The sequence below is a fragment of the Rhinatrema bivittatum genome, chromosome 4 (assembly GCF_901001135.1).
Source record: "Rhinatrema bivittatum chromosome 4, aRhiBiv1.1, whole genome shotgun sequence".
Taxonomy (NCBI): domain Eukaryota; kingdom Metazoa; phylum Chordata; class Amphibia; order Gymnophiona; family Rhinatrematidae; genus Rhinatrema; species Rhinatrema bivittatum.
The window spans coordinates 191,500,300-191,524,274 of record NC_042618.1 but is presented as its reverse complement, the minus strand read 5'-3'; the positions used below and the strand labels follow the sequence as shown (position 1 = coordinate 191,524,274).

At 44.2% G+C, this 23,975-nt stretch overlaps 1 protein-coding gene across 1 annotated transcript in view; it reads left to right on the top strand.

The window, feature by feature from the left end:
* STAB1 (stabilin 1) overlaps positions 1-23,975 on the top strand; it is a 335,521-nt gene that overhangs the window by 145,548 nt on the left and 165,998 nt on the right. The window contains exons 30-36 of the mRNA XM_029599456.1: positions 1,454-1,565; positions 3,480-3,557; positions 4,329-4,430; positions 11,108-11,218; positions 14,108-14,239; positions 16,220-16,348; positions 23,497-23,553. Of these exons, the coding sequence (XP_029455316.1) occupies positions 1,454-1,565; positions 3,480-3,557; positions 4,329-4,430; positions 11,108-11,218; positions 14,108-14,239; positions 16,220-16,348; positions 23,497-23,553 (721 nt within the window). The remainder of the gene's footprint in view (positions 1-1,453; positions 1,566-3,479; positions 3,558-4,328; positions 4,431-11,107; positions 11,219-14,107; positions 14,240-16,219; positions 16,349-23,496; positions 23,554-23,975) is intronic.

Below are 23,975 nucleotides of genomic sequence, written 5' to 3'. Positions count from 1 at the left end.
TTGATAGAGAGAAGGAGGTACAAAAACATGAACATAGGACAACAAAAAGACCAAGAAGAGGAAGAAGAATTAAAAAAAGTAAACACAGATTAAACAGTCGAGATACAAAAACATTCCTTGGCATTGGTAATGTTTGTAAACCTTTGAGTCCTAAGAGCCATGTTCCATAACATTAAAATATACAAAGTACACCTCTTTCCCTTTCCCTTTTAAAGTTCTTCCACAGTAGAACTACAAACAAACCTGTGTATACTAACACATTCACCCAATCATACATCCCAAACCTGAAACAACAATATTTGAGCCCCTCCCACCCTCCCTGTTATGTTCCATACTGGAGGGAAAAATATAACAAGTACATTTTTAAAATCCAGCACATAGAAGTTCTGGGACACATGCGCCTGGCCGGGCCGAGCGTGCGCCAAGCGCATTTTCAAATCAGCCTGGCCAGGCGCATGTGTCCCGGTGTGCATGGAAGAGCCAGGGTTTTGAAAAGGAGCAGGGTAGGGGCCGGCCGGGACAGCGCCAGTTTGTGCTGTATCGGCGAAGGTGTGCATCAGCAGCCGGCCGGCGCGTATAACTTACTTCTGCTTGGAGGAGCAGGTAAGTTGTAAAACAAAAAAAAATAGGTTAGTTAGGGCAGGTTTAGGGGTTGGGGTGGAATGGAGAGGAGAAAAGGGAGGAAGGTTAGTTAGGGAGATAGCGAACTGGGCAAAGGCCCAATCGTGTCACCGCATGTTTATTATAAAATACCCACCTTGCGCGCACAAGTTGGAACCTGCGTGCACATGCACACGCCGATATGAAAATGGGCGTGCATGTACGCGTAGGTAGCCGTTTTTATAACATGCACGCATGTTGATACTCAATGTAGATTTTGTCATTGGCAGAAATCTGCTGTGGATCTGCCTGCTGCAGATTTCCATGAATCGGTGAATTTGCTTGAAAGCCAATGCGGATCTGGAGAAATCTGCACTGAATTTTTATGAAAATATTTGGCAAAGGTGCAGAAGTCCTTGCAGGTTTTTCAGCTTGGTTTGCAAAGTTCTTTTCTAAAGCAAGACCCTGCTGCCTGCTGCAATTCCTTTCTGTTTGCATACCTGCCTCTTAGATGTGTGTTTGTCCACAGCTTTGAAACGAAGGAAGGGCGAGTTGCAATGTTGCATTGTCTTTTATAATTTCTTTTATGCTTTAGCTTTATTTGGTTTTGTTGTTTAAGTTTATTTTATTTTTGTATTTAAATGTGTTCTGTTTTATGTTATTACATATGTGTTATGTCTCTACATCTCTTTGGGAGATTTTATATGGAAAGCGATTAATAAATGGAATAAAATGAAATGAAAATGAAGATGTATGTATAAGAGACTTCAACAGAAATAAAAAATGTTTAAGAGCTCTCAGATTCATTCAGAGGTGTCTTGCTGAACATATGATGTCTCTATTCACTATACAGGGCACATTTCCTTCGAGGCTCCTTTATGACTGATACACTTAAGCAGTACGATGGGCAGGAACTATCCACGCTTAACCCCCGGACCAAATGGGAGATCACAAACAGCAATGGTGTATGTGATTTTCAACTTGCAAATGGAGATTTGATTTCCTTTGGGCTGAACTAGTGCTCTGTTTGGGTAGCTGTGTGCTCCATACTCTCCAGGAGGTTAGGGTCTTGCGTTCAACAGAGCCAGTGAGGATTGGAAGGGATTTAGAAATGATAAGCTCTGGGGCAGGAGGAACCAGTGTGTGTACTGTAAGGACAAGTTCTACTGACTCTGAGAGAGCATCAAAGGCTTTTGTACAGAGAGGAAGGCATCCCTTCAATTCCTTGGGAACCTGAATCCCTCATTCCTGGGAAGAGGGAAAAGAGCAACTATCAAATCAAAATAAAAAAAACCTTTAAGCTGGGGAGGGCAATTCTGAAAGTCATTTTAATGGGTAAAATAGGGTTTTACTTTTAAAAATGGGATAACCAAAATGACCAGCCTCATTCACTGATGGTCAGAGTGGGGGTACTTTAATCTGAAGAAAATGGAGGCAGGCTTAGGCCTGGGAGAGAGAGTATGCATGGGTATTTTATTCTGAGCACCCGGTGTGCATTTCCCACAGGTATTTCTGCACCCACTTTCTCCTGGCTGCGTGACTTTTCAAAGAGAAACTCCACAGTAGGGATGTGTATTTGTTTAAAATGAATAAGGAGTCCAAACCGAATCAGACAGATTCATTTCAGATTTCCAACAACAAATACAAATGGCCAGTGCCCCCAAATAATTTTGAGTTTTTTTGTTTCATAATAAGTGTGCACATTATTTTTCAAAATGAATATAAAACTAAAAACAAATACTCAAAACAAAAAAAATGAATGAAAAAATAATTCAAAATTAAATTAATATAGCAAAAGAAAATGTTTTTCTGGGCACATCATTCCTCTGCAGGGGGCTTCCCTTTCAAAATTTGCTTGCAGAAATGTGGGTAAAGGCCTAAATTAGGAAGACATAAGTCTACATGCCTCTCTGGAATGCCTTCAGTAACTATGCAGAAGTGGTTGTAAATTAGCTATGAAGTGAATTGTGCTATCTACTGTTTAATTAAAAGAGCAATATTGAGGCAGTTAAAGAGCAGTAGAGCACTGTCCTCATATTGCATCAAGGCACAGCACAAATACTGGGTCGAGTCAGAGTTTGCATGTATGTACATAGGTGGAGGGCAATTTCTACAGTCATTTACCTAGCTAAATAAAGATTTATCCAGGTAAATTAGCTGGCTGAAAATTGTTTTTCCTCAATCCAGCTAAAAGTATGCGCAGAGTGCCGCAATGAATTAAGTTGACTTAGAAAATAACCACCGCTATTACTAGCAATGGTAACATGGAACAGACTTAGTTTTTGGGTACTTGCCAGGTTCTTATGGCCTGGATTGGCCACTGTTGGAAACAGGATGCTGGGCTTGATGGACCCTTGGTCTGACCCAGTATGGCACGTTCTTATGTTCTTTATGTGAGTCATTTTAGCCTGACTGAGGAGAGGTGTTTCTGGAAGGAGGGGGGGTTGGGGTAGAATCTGTAAATAACAAGTGCAGATGGTATTTTCAAATCAACACGTGTTATTTTCCATAGAAATTTTGCCCATAGAAAAGCAGGTGCAACGTTCTTGGGTCCTTTGTACCCATGCACAATTTTCAAAGGGAAATTATGTGCATACTTTCCTTTTGAAAATTAGGCACAGGATATATGTACCCACAGACTTGGCACCTAGGTGGTGTTTTAAAATTGCCCCTTAATAAATTTACTCACCAAGCGCAGTGTGTAAAAAAATATGTGTGTATATAATACCGTATCTGTCTGTCTATCTGAATGTAGAGAGAGAGAAAGGGGAGGAGGGACTACTTTGCAGTTCTTTTCAGGAAAGAGATTGCTGTAATTGCGGGGTAATTATAATTTTCCTGCTACCTGTATCTCATGGTGCCATTTCCTCTTTCATCAGACTGTCCTCATTCAGAATGCAAGTATTCTTATAGCTGACATTCCTGCCACCAATGGTTTTATTTACATCATCAATAAGGTAAGGCATGTGGATTCCCAGCCAAGAACAGCGGAGTGGGGTGATCCCTGGGGAAAAGAATGCTGCTTGCACCTAATCTGATGAAACTGCAGAATGAGGGCATCTCTATGACAGAAATCCAAAAATAGATCCCCTCAGATCAGGGCCCCCTCTTTGGATTTTGACAGATACATTTTGGAAAAATGGTGAAAAATCCCAAATTTCCTTCAAACCTTTGCCTTGCTTTGCATTCTACTTCACATATCTGGACTGTGCAGTATAGCAGAAGTGCATGCTACCAGTAGTAATCACCACTTGTCAATTAAAAATTGTCCTGTAAGATGTTTGGGTTTTTTTTCTTTTTAAATTCTCTAAGCTTCTTTTCTGCAATTCTGCTGAATTCCTGGAAACAGATGTGTTTGTAACTATTTCATGAATTTCCGTATATGGAACAGAATTGGGTTGGTTCATGCCCTAGTTGGAGGTACAGGGGGCTGAACTAATTCAGACAAGATCTTGTAAATGTACTCCTGATTCAGTGTTGTCCAGAGAGAGAGATTTACACATTCTTTATCTCTAGACCTTGCGGATTGCGAACGTGGTTCCGTCTCGCCGCCTTGGCTCTAGTGAAGGACTTGGGGAGGGTCTCAGGGTCTCCTGGGAGTCCCTTGTATTATGAGAAAAATATATCACACTGAACGGAGAAGGGTTTGGCAATAGCTCCTTGATAGTCATTTTACAGCACGTCACTTGTTGGTTCTCATAAAGACTGTTTGCTTGTTGTGTTCTAAGGTTATGCTACCACCCTTAGGAGATATTCCCCCAGCCCGTCCTAGCCTGCGCCAACAGCTGGATTTGATTCCATCATTCGCCACTTTTAAACAATCACTCCAGGTAAGAAAAGCTTTATTTCTTGCAGGTACTATAGCATAGTGGTGGTTAGAGAACAGAACAATGACAGCCGGAGAACCATATTTAAATTGTATCTCAGCTGCTCATTGGTGACATTTGAGCAGGTCTCTTCACATTTTTTGTAGTCATGACAGATTGTAAGCCCCCCCCAAGATATGGATCTTGAAACCCTCTAGGGTTGTAGGCAAAAGTTTAGTTATCCTTAGTCAAATTGGGGTCGATTTTAAAAAGAGCGCACGTGTTATAAAATACTGGTCCCGCGCACACATGCGCTCCGGATTTTCATGTCCACGTACACATGTGTGGGCGGGTGGCCTGCTCCACGAGCAGGGGGGGGATTTTAGAAAAATGCATGCGGCAACGCAATTGGGCCTCCCCCAGTTCCCTCCCAGTCTGCTCCAATGAAGGAGCGGACTGGAAGGAAACTTTTCTATCCCTAACCCTACACTTCCTACCTCTTCCCCTCTCCTCCCTGACCCCTAAAACTACACTAACTAACCTTTTTTTTTTTTTTTTTTTTAACTTACCTGCTCCTTTGAGCAGAGCAGTAGTAAGTTCCGTGCGCTGGCTGCCTGCTGGCACGTGCTTCCCCTGGACAGTGGCTAATGGCACTGTCCTGGCCCGCCCCCCACCCCTCCCCTCCCTACCCAGACCCAGCCCACCCCTTTTACAGGGCCCGGCACTTCTGCTCAGAAACGGAGGTTATGCACGTGGCGGTCCCATTCTGAAATGCGCTCAGCGAGCACAAAGCCTGGCCACATGCATAACAAAACACCCCACCCCACCCCCCTACCCCCGTTTTTATGCATGCGGCCCTTTCTAAATTTAGAAATCCGAAGGACTACAAAAACAACACTGAATATAAGCCCTTGAGAAAGAATGGTGAATGTTCAAAACATGGACCCATGTCGGGCGGTCTGATTATTTATGGCTTCAGCGAGATTCACAAGTTAAGTCATTTTATATGCATTTGAAAAAAATTTTGAAAAAATGTAATCAATAATTGGCACTTTTTGACCGATGATTATTTATAAGGCGTATCATCCAGCAACATAAGCTTGAGAGATGAAGCCTATTATGACTGGTCAACATTTACCATAAGCGTCTATTTTATAACTTTTCAGTACTTTTGGTATTCTGGTTGTTCGATTTGTATTCTACCATAGTACTTCAAACATTTCACTATCGGGTTTTCCCGTGAGTTATTGTTGACAAAGTTAGACATGACATCTTTCTGCAATTTTTAATGCAAAATACTATTTATTTTGTTGATTTTATCAGATTGAAAATAATAAAACAGTAATTATGGCATGTGCACAAGTTTGGACACCCTTCTAGTTAATTCATTATTACTCTTTTTTAAAAAGTTGCTAATAAAGTTAAAAAGTTGATTGACTCACTAAGCCTTCAGTTAGTCGGGTGAAGACAATTCCACAGTTGAACAAATACGCTGCCCCTTCTAGCTTCTCAGGTTAACGATAATTATTCTATTTTCAACATTTGCATACAACTGTATGCATAGTGCTGATAATAAAAACTGAATATTAATTATATTATCAGTTGTTGTTATTATAAGATTAGCTGCACAGGCTTATCATAAAATGAAGGGCTGCCGCATTTGGTATGCTGTGGCCCAGACCCTCTGTCCTGTCCCTACTCTCTGGCCATTATGCAACATGGAGCTTCCCGGCCTGCTTCCGCTACACTGTGCCATGTTGTTATTGCCTGCCTTGCTGTCAGACTCTCCCACCACTCTGTGCCACAATCCCATTCTTCCCCCCCCCATGCTACAGTACCTCCAACTCCCAGGCCACTGTCTGTTTCCCTGATAGTCTGCAGGGTGCAGTGTGTACTACATGCCCGGCCGCACATTTGTTCTTCATGGCCAGGAGACACAAACATATGACCCCCAACAACCAACTGCCTATTAGATATAGGGGAGGATTACTGAAACTAAAAACAACTGTTTAGAAGCATAAAACTGGACCCGTTTGACCCCAAACTGTAATACAGGGCATTGTGACTAGAGGTCCTGCTGACCGGACCAGAGGTTTCATTCTCGCTTTCATAATATGCTGAGCTCATGCTTTTTGCAGTGCTGATCAAGGACCAAGCTTGATTCCTGAGCTGGACTGATGTTCCTCAGGCTGGCCCAAGCTGTCAGTGTTACTGAAGCAACCCTCATCGCTTCTGTAGTGAAGTGTGAGCCAAGTATTACTCTTAGAATGATACTTACTGATTAGCCTGGAAGTAGCTTCGAGCCAAGCTGCATCCTTCTCCTAAATGACTTCTCTCTTTTTCATGTACGACACATTCCTTATTCATCAAGAAAGTTTAGGTAGTATCTCAAGACCCAAAAATTATGGTCAGCTTCTTATTTTAAGAAAGGGGTTGTGCCCATTAATCCCCTTGTTAGTTTCTGTCCCTATGCAGTGATTCGCTGCTCTGCACCCACCCCAGGCACCTCTCCACCTGCTGTTCCTTGTTCACGAGTGAATGGCAAGAGATGTTACTTCCTACTCCGGCTGATAGAAGGCAAAGAAAAGGAGAAGCAGAAGAAAAGTGCAGTGTAGGCCTTCTCCCTGTTGTGCTTTTAGAGAATTTAGCTCCACAAATGCATAGAAACTATAGAAGAGGGTTCATTCAAGAACTTGAGCAGGTACATCAGCTAGCTATAAATATTAATTTTTTTGGTTTTACATAATGACATAGTAGATGATGGCAGATAGGCCAAAATGGTCCATCTAGTCTGCCCAGAAAGTTTTTTTTAGGGTAATACCTACCTCTCCATGCAGGGTCCAAGCCTTCTATTAAGGGTAGAAACTGTCACCCCCAAGCTAAAATGTAAGCTTTAGGTATTACAAAAGCTACCCTATTTCTTCATTTCTATTTTCTAGCCAGCAGGCATTTTCTGTGTTTGTCCCCGACCTCTTGAATTTCATTACTGTTCTTGTCTATACCACTTCTTGTTACGTTTCACGGTTCACGGGCTGTCCCTGGAGCCGTCACTCTCGGCTCCGCAGCCAGCATGCTCCGGTCAGCCGCTGCTGGCCTTGGCATGGCAGGACACCGCCGACTCTTCCTATGGCAGGAGACTGCTGACCACCATGTGGCAGGACATCACCAGCTCCTACCTCCCCCAGTGCTCTTTAGGTGTGCCTGCGCCCAATGCTGGCCCTTTTAAAGGGACCAAAGCAGAAAAGGCCCCGCGGCCCCTATTAATGACATCACTATCTTTGCCCTATTTAAGGGCAGTTTCCCTGATGCACCCTGCCTCAACAACAGGTCCAGCTTTGTCCTGTTGAGCATGTTGCTTCCTGCCTCCATCTGCCCAGCCTGTTTCTATCTTTGTCTGCCCAGCCTGCTCCTGCCCTGCCTACCCAGCCTGCCTCAGCTCTATCTGTCCCTCTTCCTCTCCTCGGATGGATACCTGGTTTCGACCCTTGCCTGGACTCTCACTATGCCTGACCGCTGCCTGCCTCTGACCATAACCTGCCCCTGGACCATGACTAGTCATACCCAGAGACCTTTGCCTAAGTCCTGCAGCCCCAGCACTCAAAGGCTTAACCCGGAGGGAATGAAGGCTGGTATAGGTGAAGCTCTAGTCCGGTTTCTGCTTCACTGGGATCTGCCTGCTGGCGGTGAGAACCTGCAGGGAGGAGCCCTGCAGGTTCTCAATATCACCCCAGCCCAAGGGTCCATAGATGTAACACTTCTTCAGAAGGGCATTCCATGCATCCATCATCTTTTAAATGAAGAAATGTTTCCTGGTATTATTCCTGAATTTTTGCCCTTGGAGTTTCAGATCATGACTCCTAATTTTACAACTTCCTTTCCATTGGAAAAGAATTGATTTTTGTGCATCATTAATTCCCTTCATGTATTTGAAAGTCTATAATCATACTGTATCTCCCCTGTTTCTCCTCTCCTCCAGAGTAAATACATTTAGGTCTTTCAGTCTCATCTCATAAGTCTTTTGGTGAAGACCCCACACCATTCTATCCTTATCCTTTTTGAGATACGAGCTCCAGAACTGAACACAGTACTCCAGCTGAGGCCTCACCAAGGATCTGTATGGGGTATTTTCACTTCCTTTTTCCTGCTGGTTATGCTTCTTTCTATGCAGCCCTACATCCTTCTGGCCTTAGTCTTGTCACATCCCAAGGTCTCTCTCCTACTCCGTGCACATCAGTCTTTCACCCCCCCCCCCCCCCACCCCCAATCACGTACAGCTCCTTTGGATTACTGCACCCTAAAAGCATGACTCTGCACTTCTTGCCATTGAATCTCAGCTGACAAATGTTCAACCACTTCTTGAGCTTTCCTAGGTCACCTCTCATTCTCTCCACTCCTTCAGATGTGTTCACTCTGTTGCAGATCTTGGTGTCATCTGCAAAAAAGACAAACTTTACCTTCCAGTGCCTCCACAGCATCGCTCATGAAGATATTGAAGAGAACCAATCCCAGAACCGAACCTTGAGGAATTCTACTTTTTTTTTGTTAACTGTGTTGTATATGTAACCCCCTTTCCAGTTTAGGGGCCAGGAGGGCAGGGACACACAAAAGTCCCGGGGCCAGTCCTATAAATTTCTCCCACTCTGTCACAGTCCAAGGGCTCCTAGGAAGGGTTCTTTTTCCAATGCGGGGGGAGGGGGGAAGGAGTAAATCTTCCAGGGCCCAAGATGGCTATGGTGACACTCAATTTGTTGCCTGGGGGGGGGGGGGGTGTAACAGGTCTCTATCAGAGCTAAAGGATGTGAGTGCCATCAGAGCCTCCCTGCATTGGCCTAACCCCTCTCCTCCTATTCCTTGCACACAACACGAGGGGAGGGGCTGGAATAAGGAGTAGAACATTTTTTTCTTTGCTCTGTCCCTTCTAGCTGTTGCGCCCGTCGGTCGCAGACGGCTGCGACCTTTCATACTCACCTCTTTTTTCCCTGCACCGTCTATCATTGGAAGAGTAGCTACCTCCGCCAGTCAATGCCGACCTCCCCGGCGTCCCTGGGACCGCATGGGCGCTTCCGACTGCCATCTTACTTCCGGAATCAACTAGGTGCGTGCGCGCGGCCTCCTTTTGTTTATGTCATGGCGGGAACCTCGGGGGCATCCCCTCCTGATGACGTCAACCCTCTAGTATACTTAAGCCGACCGGCTCACTGCTAAGACGAGTTAGCAAGGAGTTCTCTCGTTGTTAAATCCACTCCATATTGGGATCTTCAGCTCCAGTCTACTCATGGCATTGGGGACGCTCTGGGTACCCGCTCCACAGGGACCCTTCCGCGTCTCGGCTATCCGCTCCTCGGAGAGCATTTCTGCCTTGGACCACCTAACCCAATCCTCAGGTTTAGCTCCTGGAACTTCCTTCTGTGAGTGCCTTCTTCAGTTTCCTTCACTATCTACATTGCTGTGATTCCACGGTGTACCCCGTACCTCGGGCCACTACCGTTCATCAGCATATCTATTCTACCTATCCTGAGCTACAGGGTATCGTACCACTACTCAAGACCCTCTACCTGTTTCCTGTATCTTCAGATCTCTGCTACTTCATTTACTGACCAGTTATCCTCGGCTTACCCTGCGCTGCAGGCCACTACCGGATCTGCTCTCAGAGGTATCTCCACCAGCCTACAGGAATCTCTTGGTGTACCCTGCGCTGCGGGCCACTACCGGACCTTCACATCTACAGTACTACCCTGAGTACCTCCTGCTCAGGAACTGTCTTATTGCATTTCCCGCTCTTCGGGTTATGCATTGTCTTTTCTCCTTAATGAAAGCTCTTTACAGTTGTGTCCTACGTCGCTGAGATCACGCCCACTGACGGTGAGGCCCACAGGGCTCCTCCCTGTGGGCGGAGACATCACTCATCTCAGCCCAGAGTCCACTATTTCCAACAAAGTCATAACACTAGCTCAACCTTCCCCTCCTGTTCTTTGAACTGGGAGGAGAGGGCCAGGAGCAGGAAGCAGAACTGAAAGATGTTCTCTGTTGAGTGAGATTCAGCACAGTTGAGAGGCAGAATATCTTCAGCTGGCTGCTGCCCTCTCCCTCTCCCACCCACCCCCCACCCCAGATTATTGCTACCATACACTTATGCCTAGTGTGCCTATTGGCAAATCCAGGCCTGGGTCCATGAGTGGAAAAGCTACCTGAAAAAGTCTGCCACTAAATATCCCTGGCTGAAGATACTCAGGAAAAGTTACCCGGTTAACTTTAGGACAGTGATTTTTCCCAACTAGACTTGCCTGGCTATATTTATCCGGCTGCCACTGAATCTCAGCGCTAGCTGGATAAATTTTAGCCGTGCCTCCTACCTTGACTCTTTTTATCTGGCTAAACTTTGGCCGGAGAGACATATCCAGACAAAATCTTACCAGTTGAAAGGGCACAACATTCAAATCGCAGGGTTTGCCCAGCTAACTTAGTAGCAAGACAAATCCTTTTGAATATCAATCTCATTGTTATCATAGCATTTGTTTCTGTTGTAGAATGCTTTGAGCACATTTTATTGGAAATTCTTGAAAGCACTTAAAGATTAGATTAATTACATTTGTTTATTTCAACTATGAAAATGTTTATTTCTCTGTGAAAACTCGTAAAATCCCTTTCGCTAGTGAGTGGAGGACTTGGAATGTCTAACACTGCCTCATTGAATCTTGTAGGAACACCAGCTGATTGATTACCTCGAGTCCTCAGAAAAGAGGTACACTATTTTCATCCCAGGAAATGATGCCGTGTCAAAGTACTACAATACTTCAAATATGCAACAACTGGTAAAGTCTTTCTAGCTCATTCCGCATCTATTCAGTATGGAGCCCCAATATTTGTACTTTAAATTGGATTTGGGTATTTGCATAACAAGCAGCAGCCGAGGAGCAGAACAGAGTTAAACTTGTTAATGGGCCCAATAGCTCAGGGGCAATGCTGTGTGGTGCCATGCAGGAGATTTGGGTTTTTTATTCCCAAGCCTGTCTCCTGCTACCCATCCAGCCACGCCTGGAGGTTCCGCCGCTGCCAGTATTCATTGCCCCTAACGAATGGGAGTCTTGGTCATTAAACAATAGCAACACCTAGTGACAAGACTTGAAATACACATGTACCCGATTCCAGAAGGAGCCATGGCCCCTAGGCAAGGGTTATCACTGCAATGATTAGGCTAGACTGTTTGGGGGAGACTATGCTGTAATTTCCTTACAGCCCAAAATTCAAGGTGGTTGTTACTCCAGGCAGGAGGTGTCATTCATTGTATCACTTAAATTTCATTTTACATTGACTTGATGAGGGAAGCATTGCTCTCTATAGCTAGTTACAAAGGAGTCCATAATCAAAAGATTTACCTTGGGTTGGGGGGAAGGGGAAAAAGTGAGGAGTGGTTAGGTCAAGATAGAGAAATAGGGAAAGTACACATAATGATTTTGTTTTACAAATCCCCATGCCTGCTTTCCGGTGAGTATTTTGCATCTTCTGCTCCCATGTAAAATATGCAGATGCAAATGTCCCTACATTGTGCGCACTGCCTAAAATGTTAAAGGGAAACTCCATGGAGAGTTTCTCTTTGAAAATTCGCTTGCAGGCCTGGTGGGTGCAAAGTTTCAGAATGGCCCTCCGGTAATTTTCAAAGGGACTTCTGTGGGTAAACAATACTTTGAGCAGAAATGACCTTTTTCATAGTTGTCTGTCCAATATGCAGGTAAACTTATACACATATGCCACGCATGCATGGAAGCATACCAAGCCTGAACAGAGGTATTCCTGGGGGGGGGGGGGGGGGAGCAGAGCTTGAGATGGGGCTGCACTTGTGCGCATAATGTACGTGCATCCATTTGAATTTTAAAAAGTAGCACAAAGAAATTATGCCCACCAAATAGCAGGTGTAAATGTGTGTAGGTAACTTTGGTGAGATAATTTTCATTTCTGCTTTCCCTTTGAAAGCTGGTGTAACTTATGCTTGTATTTAGTTACCACCTGATTTCAATGCAATATTACATATGGCCCCCGTATGTATTAACTTAGCCCAATAAAAAAGGCCTGGTCTACAACTTGTTTATTGACCATTATTTCTATGCATCCAATTGAACTAACAAGGCAGCCACATTGCTTTATTGCCCCCCCTGCGACTTAGTACAGGTAAAAGTGCCCATGCTGTTTAACAGGGTGAGTACTTTTGTTCATGGGCATAAAGGGGGTAGGATTAGCTCACGGGGGGGGCGGGGGGGGGGAAGCAGGCACGAAGATGATTCAGGAACAACATCAGAAAATATTTTTTCATGGAAAGGATGGTGGATGTCTGGAATGCTCTTCTGGATGAGTGAGTGGAGACAAAAATGGTAATAGAAAAAAGCAGAATAAACACAGAGGATCCCTAGAGGTTGATATTCAGTGCACCAGTGAGCAGGAAAGCTCCCTGGGGAAAGTTACCCCAATAATGTTACCTGGATATTCAACAGAACATAACCAGATGAATATTCCGCTGAATATACCTGGCTAAATGTACTCAGATAAAGTTATCTGGGGAATTTTAGGACAGGTATTTTCCCCAACCAGACTTACCTGACTAACTTTAACTGATTAGCGTTTAATATCAGCAATAAAGGAGCGGACTGGGAGGGAACTTCCCTAACCCCCAAACTATCCTTCCTCCCTTTTCCCCTCTCCACCCCGACCCCTGACCCCCTCAACTCACCTCAACTCCTGACCGCCCCCCAGCCCTCCCCCAACCCACCCCTTTTTAGGAATCCGACACTTCTGCGCGTACTGGAAGATGCACGTGTGGCTGGGCTGCTTGGAAAATGCACGCGGCACACACAGGGCCCGGCCACGCACTTATCTCCCAGTATTTGCACGCGCCAGGGATTTAAAATCGACCTATAAATTTTGTGAGTTAGCCACACAAAATTTAACCAGCCAGCAAGGGAAAGTACTCAAATCTCAGGCTTTATCTAGGTAACTCAAAATGTTACCAGGACAAACTCTTTGAATATGGACCTCCTAGTAGCAATGGGATGGTAATGAAGCCCTGGGGTAATCTGCATGGGGTGGCGGTTCAGACCAGAATAGCAGTGGTATCATTGCACTGTGCTTCCAAGAAGGCCTGGAGGTAACCTGCACAGAGTGGCAGTCACAGCCCCAAACAGCAGTGCTTCAACAACATCTGGATTGCAAGAAGACTGGGTGACCTGCATGGAGGGGGCCATGGCTGAAACCCAAACTTAATGAGGTTGGATATCTTACAATAGCCTTGAGGTGGGGATTAATGCAATACTAAGGCATAGAAGAAGTCTTGGGTGTTTTGGGTTTAAGTATTGAACTCATAAGAAACAAAGTTGAAGATGACAAGGCATAAAGCTGCCTACAAGCAGAGTTGCTGGAGGCCCTCACTGTAATAGATTTTGAGCATGCTTGGGACAGATGTGAAGGGTTGAGAGGTTAGGTGCTGGTGGGTTGCATATGAGCAGCTACCCAAAGTGGGCAGATCTTAACTGTACAGAGTGGATGGCCCATGTTGGTCTTTATCTGCCATCATATGTTAATATGTGATTTAAGAAATTTCTAAAACTGATTTATTTTTTTACTTTATAAGCAAAAAAAAAAAAAGAATGAAGCAGAGCCCATTAGTGAAAGAAAACAAAGTATTGACTATCCTTTGTTGTTCCTTCTTACAGGACAATGACACCCTGAAATATCACATTCTCCTTGGACAAAAGCTGACACATTCAGATCTGAAAAATGGAATGCATAAGGAGACCATGTTAGGCTTCTCTTTCTGGGTCATATTTTATAAGAGACAAAACCAGGTCAGTCATTCCCTATACTGACTGTCTTCCACGTATAAAAAAAAAAAAGGCCACATTTTTAATAAAGAACGTGCAGGTCTGCAGGTACATGTCAATTTATCAAAGGAAAATGCTCTGCTTTGACAATTCAGGGACTGTAAAGTAGGTGCAGAGACTGTGGCTATTTTCGTATCTACACCTACGTTACAGTACAATAAAAGCAGGCATATTAAATTGCATGCAGGGATTATAAAATGAAATTCCTGCACGTACATGGCCCTCCCCCTTACTAACCTGGGCCCCGGCAATTCACCGCTGGCAAAAGGATGGGTGTTGGGAAAGAGTGCGAGCATTTTGGGCCATTGAAGGGTCACTGTATTCAGCCCAGGGAACTTAGACGGGTAACTGCTTAATTACCCAGGCAAATTCCTTTGAAAATTGTCCCCAAGGCACCTAGGGGCAGATTTTAAAAGTCCTACGTGTGCCGAGCCTATTTTGCATAGGCCCAGAGATGTGCACAAGCCCCGGGACACGAGTATGTCCCAGGGCTTGAAAAAAGGGGTGGGGCATGGGCGTGGCCAGAGGCCTCTGTAGGGCCACTAGGTCGCGGGATCGCGCGCCGGCACTCGGCGAGTGCATGCAACCTATGCCTGCCCAGAGGCAGGCGCAACTTGCATAACAAAGGTATGGGAGGGGGGTTTAGGTAGGGCTAGGGGGTGGGTTAGGTAGGGGAAGGGAGCAGCCTCGGAGGGAACAGGGAAAGCCATTGGGCTCCCCTGGGGCTCGGCGCGCGCACACCGACCCCGCATGTTATAAAATCGGGCATGTTATAAAATCAAGCATAGATTTGTGCCCGCCGGGTTGCACGCACAAATCTACGCCCGCACGTAGGTACTAAAATCTGACCCCTAATGAAGTGTACAGCCCACCCATTCCCAACCTGATCTTCAAAACAAGTAGTACCTGCAGAGTTTGTTTTTGAAGACTAAGTTGTTAGACAAATAAATAGTATGCATGAGCTTTTAAGTCATCTCAAATATGGGCATAAAACATGCACAAACGCATTTTTAAATTAAAGGCATGCATATTTATTTATTGGAAAAGGTATAGCCCACGGGTAACAACATATCACATGGTATTCTCCTCTGGGCAAGTTATGCCCTCCCTGGAATGCCCCTTTTTACTGTGGCTGAAAATGCATGCTCCGTGAAAGTGCACACGGGATTTTAGGTGGCTGAAATCCACCTTGAGGCTTCAGCCAAGCTACCCACCTAATTCAGTCTTTCCTGAATAACTTCCAACTAAACCTTGGGAAATGTTCCCTCATAGGGCAATTTTCAAACCGGCCACATTAAGAGAACGTTCACAGGCACTTTTCACCCCCAGACTCTTAACAGAGCTGCACAGAGAAAGGACGCACACACATTGACTTTGAAACTTGCAGTGGTTGCATTGGGTTGGCTGGCACCATTTTAAAGTATTGTATTTATTTATTTATTTACAGTCATTTCTATTCTGCCCAACTGCCAGCACACCTATTCTGGGAGTTTATCAAAAGTATAGCATCGATGGGGCTGGAGTGTCCGGAGATCACTCCTCCCCCATTTCCCTTGGATAAAATAAGTTAAGGGTGTCAAGGGATATTTTCCCAAGCACAGAGTTTATTTTTCAAATTTGGCATACTCGATTGGCGGGCCTGATGTCAATGAAAGCAAGAAAAAAAACTAATATTTTGTTTTTCTTTAGTTTCATTTACAAAATGAAATAGGAAATTTTGTTTCCAGTGAAAGCACATCCCTAAAAAGTAACTGGTTACATTTCTGTAGATATTTTGACACTTTGAACCCATGCAGATTTCCATCTGTTAGCAATCAGCTGTGTGCCTGCCCTGGGCTAGAGTTCTGACAGCTTCAAACCAGGGACGAAATATCACCCCAACATCTCTACCAGGGAGCACGCACGTGGTTTTCTTGTCTCATCCTCCGTTCTGTCTCCTTGCAGACCTACGTTAACAGCATCCCGCTGGATGGCACTTTTCTGGAAACCAAGAATGGAATGGTGATGGGAGTATCTCAAGTTCTCGAGGTTCAGAAAAATCGTTGTGACAACACCACCACAACAGTAAAAAGGGTAAAACAAATCAAATTGGACAGGGAGTGCTCGCAAACAGCTATTCTGTTTATAAAAATCACAGTTTGTTGGCCCACATTCATCTGTGTCGGCTTGCAATTTTGCATGGAGGTGTAAATGGAGCGCATAGATTTCTCACCTCCCAAACGCACTGCATGCCAAATTGTTACAATCAAAGACTTCATGGGAATACAATCCTTGCATGCGAGGAGTGTGTGGGTCCCAGCATATAGGCTCGAAGGGCCTCGGAGTGAAGTTTCTCCTATGCTTGGGAATGAAGTAATCCCGAAGCCCCCTTTTCAAGGACAGATAGTGGAATGGGGGTTATACTTAAAAAAGTTACTTTATTTCCAAACCTCTGGATCTATCTGCTTACAGCTATCCTAGTCCCAGGACGACTTCAGAGTCCTCCTTTCTCTGCAGGCTGAGAACTGCAGGGTTAATCAGAAAGCAGTACCAGTATTAATCTAATAGCGACTGTAGTTCTCTGGTTATTTTATGAGGCTGATATTCACAAAAAGCTGAGCTAAATTAAGGCTGCTAAATAATACAGTTCCTAATTTAGGTGTTTGTTTTCAGCCAAACTAGGAGCCTAAAAGGTAAATTTTAAAAGCGTTGCTCGCACAAAAATGGCCACATACGCGTGTATGTGGGTCGCGCACGAGCAGCGCAAATTTTAGGAAGCCGTGAAGTACACGCACTCATACCCATATGCACGTCAAGTATGAGCGGGTGAAAAAGGGGTGGGGCATGGGCGTTCCAGGGCGGGGATAAGACTTATGTGCGTAACTTTGAATTTTAAAAAAACTGACCGTGGTGCGTACCCGCATGTTATCCGCGTAACTTTACTGCAGGTCCTGATGAGGAGCAAGTCTGCAGATCTCGAGTTTTAGGGCTTTCAGCACACGTGAAGATTAGGGGGTCAAGTGGCAGATTTCAGGATGAAGAATCAGAGGGGTCTTGTAGACCTCAATATTAACTGGACAAACTGGAGGACTACTTGGAAAAACTGGTTTTTCCTTCACGCGAGCATGTGTTAAAATCTGCCTGCTGATGTGTGTAAAATTCGCTAGCGGAAATACGCACAGGACATTTACTTGAGTTGCCATTTAAGATTACACACGCACATATGCATGGCAGGGTGATTTTAAATGATACACACGTACTTTTGCAAACAATATAAAATTGCAGCGTATTTCCACTCGCACACCGATACATGCGTGTAAGGGCACACATGAGTTCCTTTTAAAATTATCCCGTCAGGGACACTTTTCCAGCACTGGAGAGCACTGGGCTTGCTCAACCAGGGTGGGGGAGAAATCTTTCTGAGTTCCAAGGAACGAGGGCAAGATCTCCTACAAGGCCAAACTGAGCAGAGGTTACCTAAAAAAATTAAAAATAGTACACAGTCCACACTGTATTTGGTGATCCCAACAGGAAGAAAGTTTACTTGCAAAACAAGCAGTTCAGCAGATAACACAGTAAAAAGAGTCCATATCAAAAACAATAGAAAATTCAGATACAGAAATGCATAATTTCATATTCTTCCACAGTTATTCTTCAGATAAGTAGGTATCATACACTGTAAATCACTCCTAAGGTTGTTATGGTTTTGAGGTGTTTGAATGGATTCCTGGGTACTGTGGGGGATGACCAAGCCGACAGGGAGGAGCCCCGTGGGGAGCCACAGTACTGGGCTAGACTCAAGATGCACAAACACAGTTTTGTCTTTTATTGTACAGCTGATGTATACCACCAGAGGTGGCAGTAGTGGGGTGATCCAGAGGTAGCAGTCCAGGGACCCTAGGCAGAGGGAACCAGTCTCACCGAGATGGTATAGGGAGATCCAGGTGTAGGTTCCCTGCACAGGAGAGCTGTAGATGAGACAGACTGAGAATTAGATTACTCACAGATGGTAGCTGTAAGGTTGACGATTCCACCAGGCAGAAGTAGATGGTTACAAGCACCAAGACAGGGAGAGCAGGCTCTCGAGGAGTGAGTACCTGAACCCAGTAAGGCACCTGAAAGAAAGCAAAGGGCCCCTGAGGAGCGGGTACCCAAGTTAGAGAATACCCCGAAGGGCAGAGAGCCCAGTCATTTTAACATGTACCAACGTAGGCACGAATGAACTACTTGAGTGTCCTATTCATTCTCTCCGTTTGCCCGTTTGACTGAGGATGGTATGCAGAGGTGAAGTCGAGAGAGATATCAAACTTCTTGCACAAAGCTTTCCAGAACTTAGCTGTAAATTGGGCTCCTCTGTCAGAGACGATGTGCTTTGGCATGCCGTGAAGGCAAAAGATGTGAGTGATGAAAAGCTTTGCAAGCTCCATGGCTGAGGGCAAGCCAGGGAGAGCCACGAAGTGAACCATCTTTGAGAAACAATCCACTGTAACCCAGATGGTATTGATACCTCCTGAGAGTGGTAAGTCTACCACAAAGTCTGTAGCAATGTGAGTCCAGGGCTCATCTGGCACTGGCAAGGGTTGGAGTAGGCCCCAAGGACATCCGGGTGGCGGTTTCTGTCTGGCAGAATTGGACCAAGAAGCAACATAGGAGAATGTGTCTTCCTTCATGTTGGACCACCAGTAGTACTTCTGTAGTTTAGCCAGAGTTCTGCGTTGACCAGGGAACTGTGCAAATATTCAAAATTACCTGTATTCTACTAATCTTTCTAGTACAGGGTGGCCCGTGGAAAAGTAGCCCGTCTCCAATACCAGTGAATTGGAGGCAGTCTACTTTTCCATCGGCCACCCTATATAACTGTGGAACAATTAGCACAACTTAATCAAACTTTGCAGTTGCAGGAGATTCAGCAGGGAATCCAAGATGCTAAATTGTTAAAATCCCCTGGTCCAGACGGATTCTCTGCTGAATTCTACAAACTGTTGGTCCAAAAGGTTTCTCTCCCCTTACTGAGGATGTTTGAACACTTAACTGACTTGGGGCACTTTCTTTTACCACCCAATAGGGCAGTCAACTTGTTATTGCCAAAAGCTGACAAAGATCCATCACTTCCAGCTTCCTATTGCCCTATTTTTCTATTCAGTTTTGATATAAAATTCCTAGTGAAGATCATGGCGAACCATCTGAGGGGGCTTCTGCCCACATTAATCTGAGATGATCAAGTAGGGCTTGTTAAGGGCCAACATTCTGTAATAAATATACGTAAAGTAGTAAATGGAAGCAAATACCATCTATGTTGTTGAGCCTGGATGCTGAAAAAGCATTTGATCAGCTAGAGTAAGACTTTGTTTGAGACTTTACAAGCCTTTGGGATAGAGGGATTTTTTATTTTTTTTTAAATAGTGCAGGTGCTATATATTGATCCGAAGGTGTATGTTTTGGTGAATGGGTTCTGTTTGGCAGATATTCATTTAGGTCAAGGCACTAGGCAGGGATGCTCCCTATCCCCAATGCTCTTTATTTTGTCTTTGGAACCTCTTTTAATGAAAATTAGGAGCAATATAAATATCAAGGGAATCCCCATGGGTGGGCCTGCCTCTTAGTTTTTCAAATTGGCAGTTTTTGCTCATGACATTCTCCTTCACATAGCAGAATTGGTAGCCTCACTATGAGCTCTTCTTAGAGAATTTTCTCTAATTGGCAAGTTAGCAGGTTTGAAATTGAATATTGGAAAGTCCGAGGCATTATCTTTGCAAGATCAGATTTGGCATAATTGGGGGGGATACAGACTTTCCTATGTGGTGGGTAACAGATTCATTCACTTATTTGAGGATGGTAATGCACAGGGGATACTGTGCAGCTATATAGAGTCAATTTCCAAAAATTGCTGAGGCAACTAAGACTCTGCTATAAAGTTGGAAAGATTTTCCGTTATCTATGGCGGGTGGGATGAATCTTTTTCTAATGATAATTCTTCCTAAATGGTTGCATATGTTTCAAACAATCCCATTATTAACTGGGCCAGTTGGAGAGTCTGGTAAGAGGTTACCTGTGGAAAAGCACCAAACCCAGAATAGTGTTGGCTAAATTAATAGGCAAATGGGATATAGGGGGCATGGGAATAGCTGATTTGAAGCTATATAATATTGCTTGCAACCTATGCCATGTTGCTGATTGGCTGTTGGGGACACAGTTTTATACTCCCATTGTATTAGAGAATGATTATCTTTTTCCATTAAGCCTGGCTATATTTTACACTCATCTTTGGTCCAATTGCCTAGCAATCTTAAAGTGAGTCCATTTGTTATCCCACTAGACCATATTTATATTCCATGTTCAACCTGAACAATTCTATTTCAGAATTCTTAACCATTGTAGGTAACAAAATTTTTTTGCCTAAGAGTCAGTCAAAATTTTTTCAGTGTGGGCTAGTTGGGGGCTGAAGGTCATTTCACAATTCTTAGATGAGATGGAGCACATACGAGCTTTCCAAGATATGGTAACTTGAGTTTGATTTGGATCATAGGCATTTCTTTGCTTACCTGCAAATCAGGCATTATATTGGGTCAATTGGGAGTAAATGATTGGTCATACGCACACAGAGAATTTTTATCTTCTTTGTATTGTACTTTGATGGGGAGAAAATGGCCCAGGGGATATGATAACTTTTTGTTAAGTTGGGGGCAGGAGCTAGATTTTGAATTTATGGAAGCTCAAGATGCACAATGTTTTAAAAGGATACAATCACTGACCTGTAATGTTACATTACATGTAGTACAATATAAATTCTTGATGAAATATTATGTTTCTCAACAGACAACGTTTGTCATGAAAAGTTCAATATCATGTATATGTATTAAATGTAAGTCTTTACCAGGAACCTTGGGGCACCAATTTGTGACTGCCCACTAATCAGCAAATTTTGGAAGGTTGTTGTAAATTACATTCATAGGATTACAAATGTACATTGACCTTCCAAGTTAAGGTACTCTTTTTTGATAATTTGCATGGGACTGTTGATGGCCCAAAATATTTGACGATCTGGATTTGCAAAGCCCTTTTGGTTGCAAAAAAGGCTATACTGCAATACTGGCTGATGGAAGACCTACTAACATTGATCCGGTGGAGAAACCAACTTCATCAAATTTATTTATTTAAAAAGAAAAAAGTGTCTATATGAGAAATATGTGGACAAATCTGAGATAACTAGGAAGAAGTGTGGTTTTTGGTTTGTTTGTTTTTTACAGATGGATTTGTAAATAGTCATTGCCTCACAGGACTAGGAGTCTGATTTTCAATGAATATTGACTAGATCAGTGGTTCTCAACCTTTTTTCTGTCAGGACACACCTGAGAGAAGACACTCACATGCATGACACACTGAACACATGGCCATCATGGGACTATATATATAAGCATATGCTCTGCATCTACAGGAGTCCCCCGCTTCCTAACAATGAGTGCAGAGCAGAACTGACATTTCCCTGTACAATTCACCCTACAAAAAAAATATTCTGATTCTGGTGTCATCTTAATAACAGCATCATAAACTCCATTTGCTACCAGGTGCATTGTAAAATAATACAAACAAACCCCACTCTGTACATGTCTATCAAACTGCCATACCTCAGCAGCACTAACTCCAAGAAATGAAACAGCAATAGCCTTACCCATGAAAAAGCAGCAGTTCACCACCAGTGCAATATAATATTGAGAAAATACAACAAATAAGGCTGATACAAACCTCTTGTAAAGTACCTCATCTCGGTCGCATACACACAGAACACAATTAGACCTGCCTTCACCAAATATAGAGTAAAAGACCACAAATTATAAATTGAAAACAAAACCTGGAATGGAAACCCAGAGATGACCTTCTGCATGCAGTGCAAAACTGGAGAACTAGAAACAGAAATATTTCCTCCTACACTAAGCAAAGTTCAAAGAAAGAAGAAATGCATATTCTCAAAATTGACATAGTATGGCCCTTGTACCCAGTCACTCTCTTCCATGTCCCCATCACCCCTCACTTCTCCCAACTACTCAATCATTCTTTCACATAGTCATATCCCTGGCCAACATTCCCAACACCCCATCCTCTTCCCCTTGCTCCTTCTCTCCCCTGTTCAACTTTCTGCCCTTCCCTCTTTCCTTTCCTACCAGGAATACCTCTGACCTCCTCTTTCCTACCCCTTCCTGTTCAACATCCCCCGCTCCCCTCTCCCCCAACCCAGCTGCCCCACACCTCCATGTCTCCACGTCCATCTCTTCCCTGCCCAGCAGTCCCCAACCCCTCCCTCCTCCGCCTCTCCCTACCCAGCAACCCAACCTCCTTTCCCCCACCCTTGACTCCCTATCTCCCCATGCCTTCCTGCCCAGCAGACTCTTGAACTCCTATCTTCCAACTCCTTCCTGCCCAGTAGATTTCCCCCTCCTCCTGGCTCCTAGCCAGCAGAAAAGACTTCAATCCAATCCAGAGTCTCCTTCCTTCATTATCAACAGCAGATGAGGACAAGAAGCATTGAGGAGAGAAAGATGAGGCAGCAGCAGGGGATCTATGGAGCACACACTTTTCTTCTTTATGCTCCTGCCTTCACATCCAGGCCCAATGGGGTGAAGAGAGCATCAGTAGCCTCACTGCCAGGCCAGGCAGAGGAAAATGAAGTTGGTGTCCTGCTGGGCTATATGAACAGGAGTTGGTGATATCGCACTCTGATCTGGGTGAAGGAGGAGGGAACAACCTCCCATTGGCCAGGAAGAGAAGGAATCAAGAGCAGCTTCCTATCATACCCAATAAAAAAGAAGTCAGCCAACTTCCACCCAAACTGATGCGGAAAGATCAGTCTTCTGCTGGCTCTGACACACTTCCTGGGACTTCATGACACACTAGTGTGCCCCGACACACCTGTTGAGAATGACTGAACAGATAACCTACTGTTGCTGGTAATGGGCCCTGCACTGATTGTTGCAAATCTGCACATGGGAATTCACTGGAGTGTTGCTTCGTAAGGGGTGTATGTGGGGTGGAATGGGTCACAGTTTGGGAGGGGGAGTAAAATTCACCATGGCCATGGGACCCTGGGAAGTACAAACCAGTTTCCCAATTCTGTATGTGAATTTGATTGTTGGTTTACCATATTTGGTATTGATAATTAATTAACAAGATTGAAACATAAAATAAAAATAGCTAAATCTAATCTGTCTGTGATTTCTGATGGTTTCCATTTGATTTTTCTAATCCAGATCAAGTGCAATGACTGTCGTAGGGGCATCACCTGCCCGAATGGGACAACTCTCGCAGTAAGTATGACTTTTTCAGAGATGAAAAAGTTGTTGGTTTTAAAGTATCTAAATCAGAGAGTTTGTGATAATGTGGAGTCCAGGGCTGATTCTAGGTGGGTGAGGGAACCCAGGGCTCTGGCTCCAATTTTCCCTACCCTAGGGATGGTCCTTGTGGTGTCACAGCTTGACATACTCTACAGCAGTGTTTCCCAACCTTTTCAAGCCTAAAGCACCACCTATATTCACAAACTTGTTCTGTGACCCACCAACTTTCCTAGAGCAGGCAGTGCAAATGTCATCTATATTTCTCATCATGCTATGCGGGACTTGGTTTTCTGTTTTATAAGTAAATAGTTTTCAATAAAAAAAACTGATGTGGCACCCCCTCTTTCCACTTCTTTGATTGTCTGTGTGGTCACCTTTCTTGTCCACTCCTTACA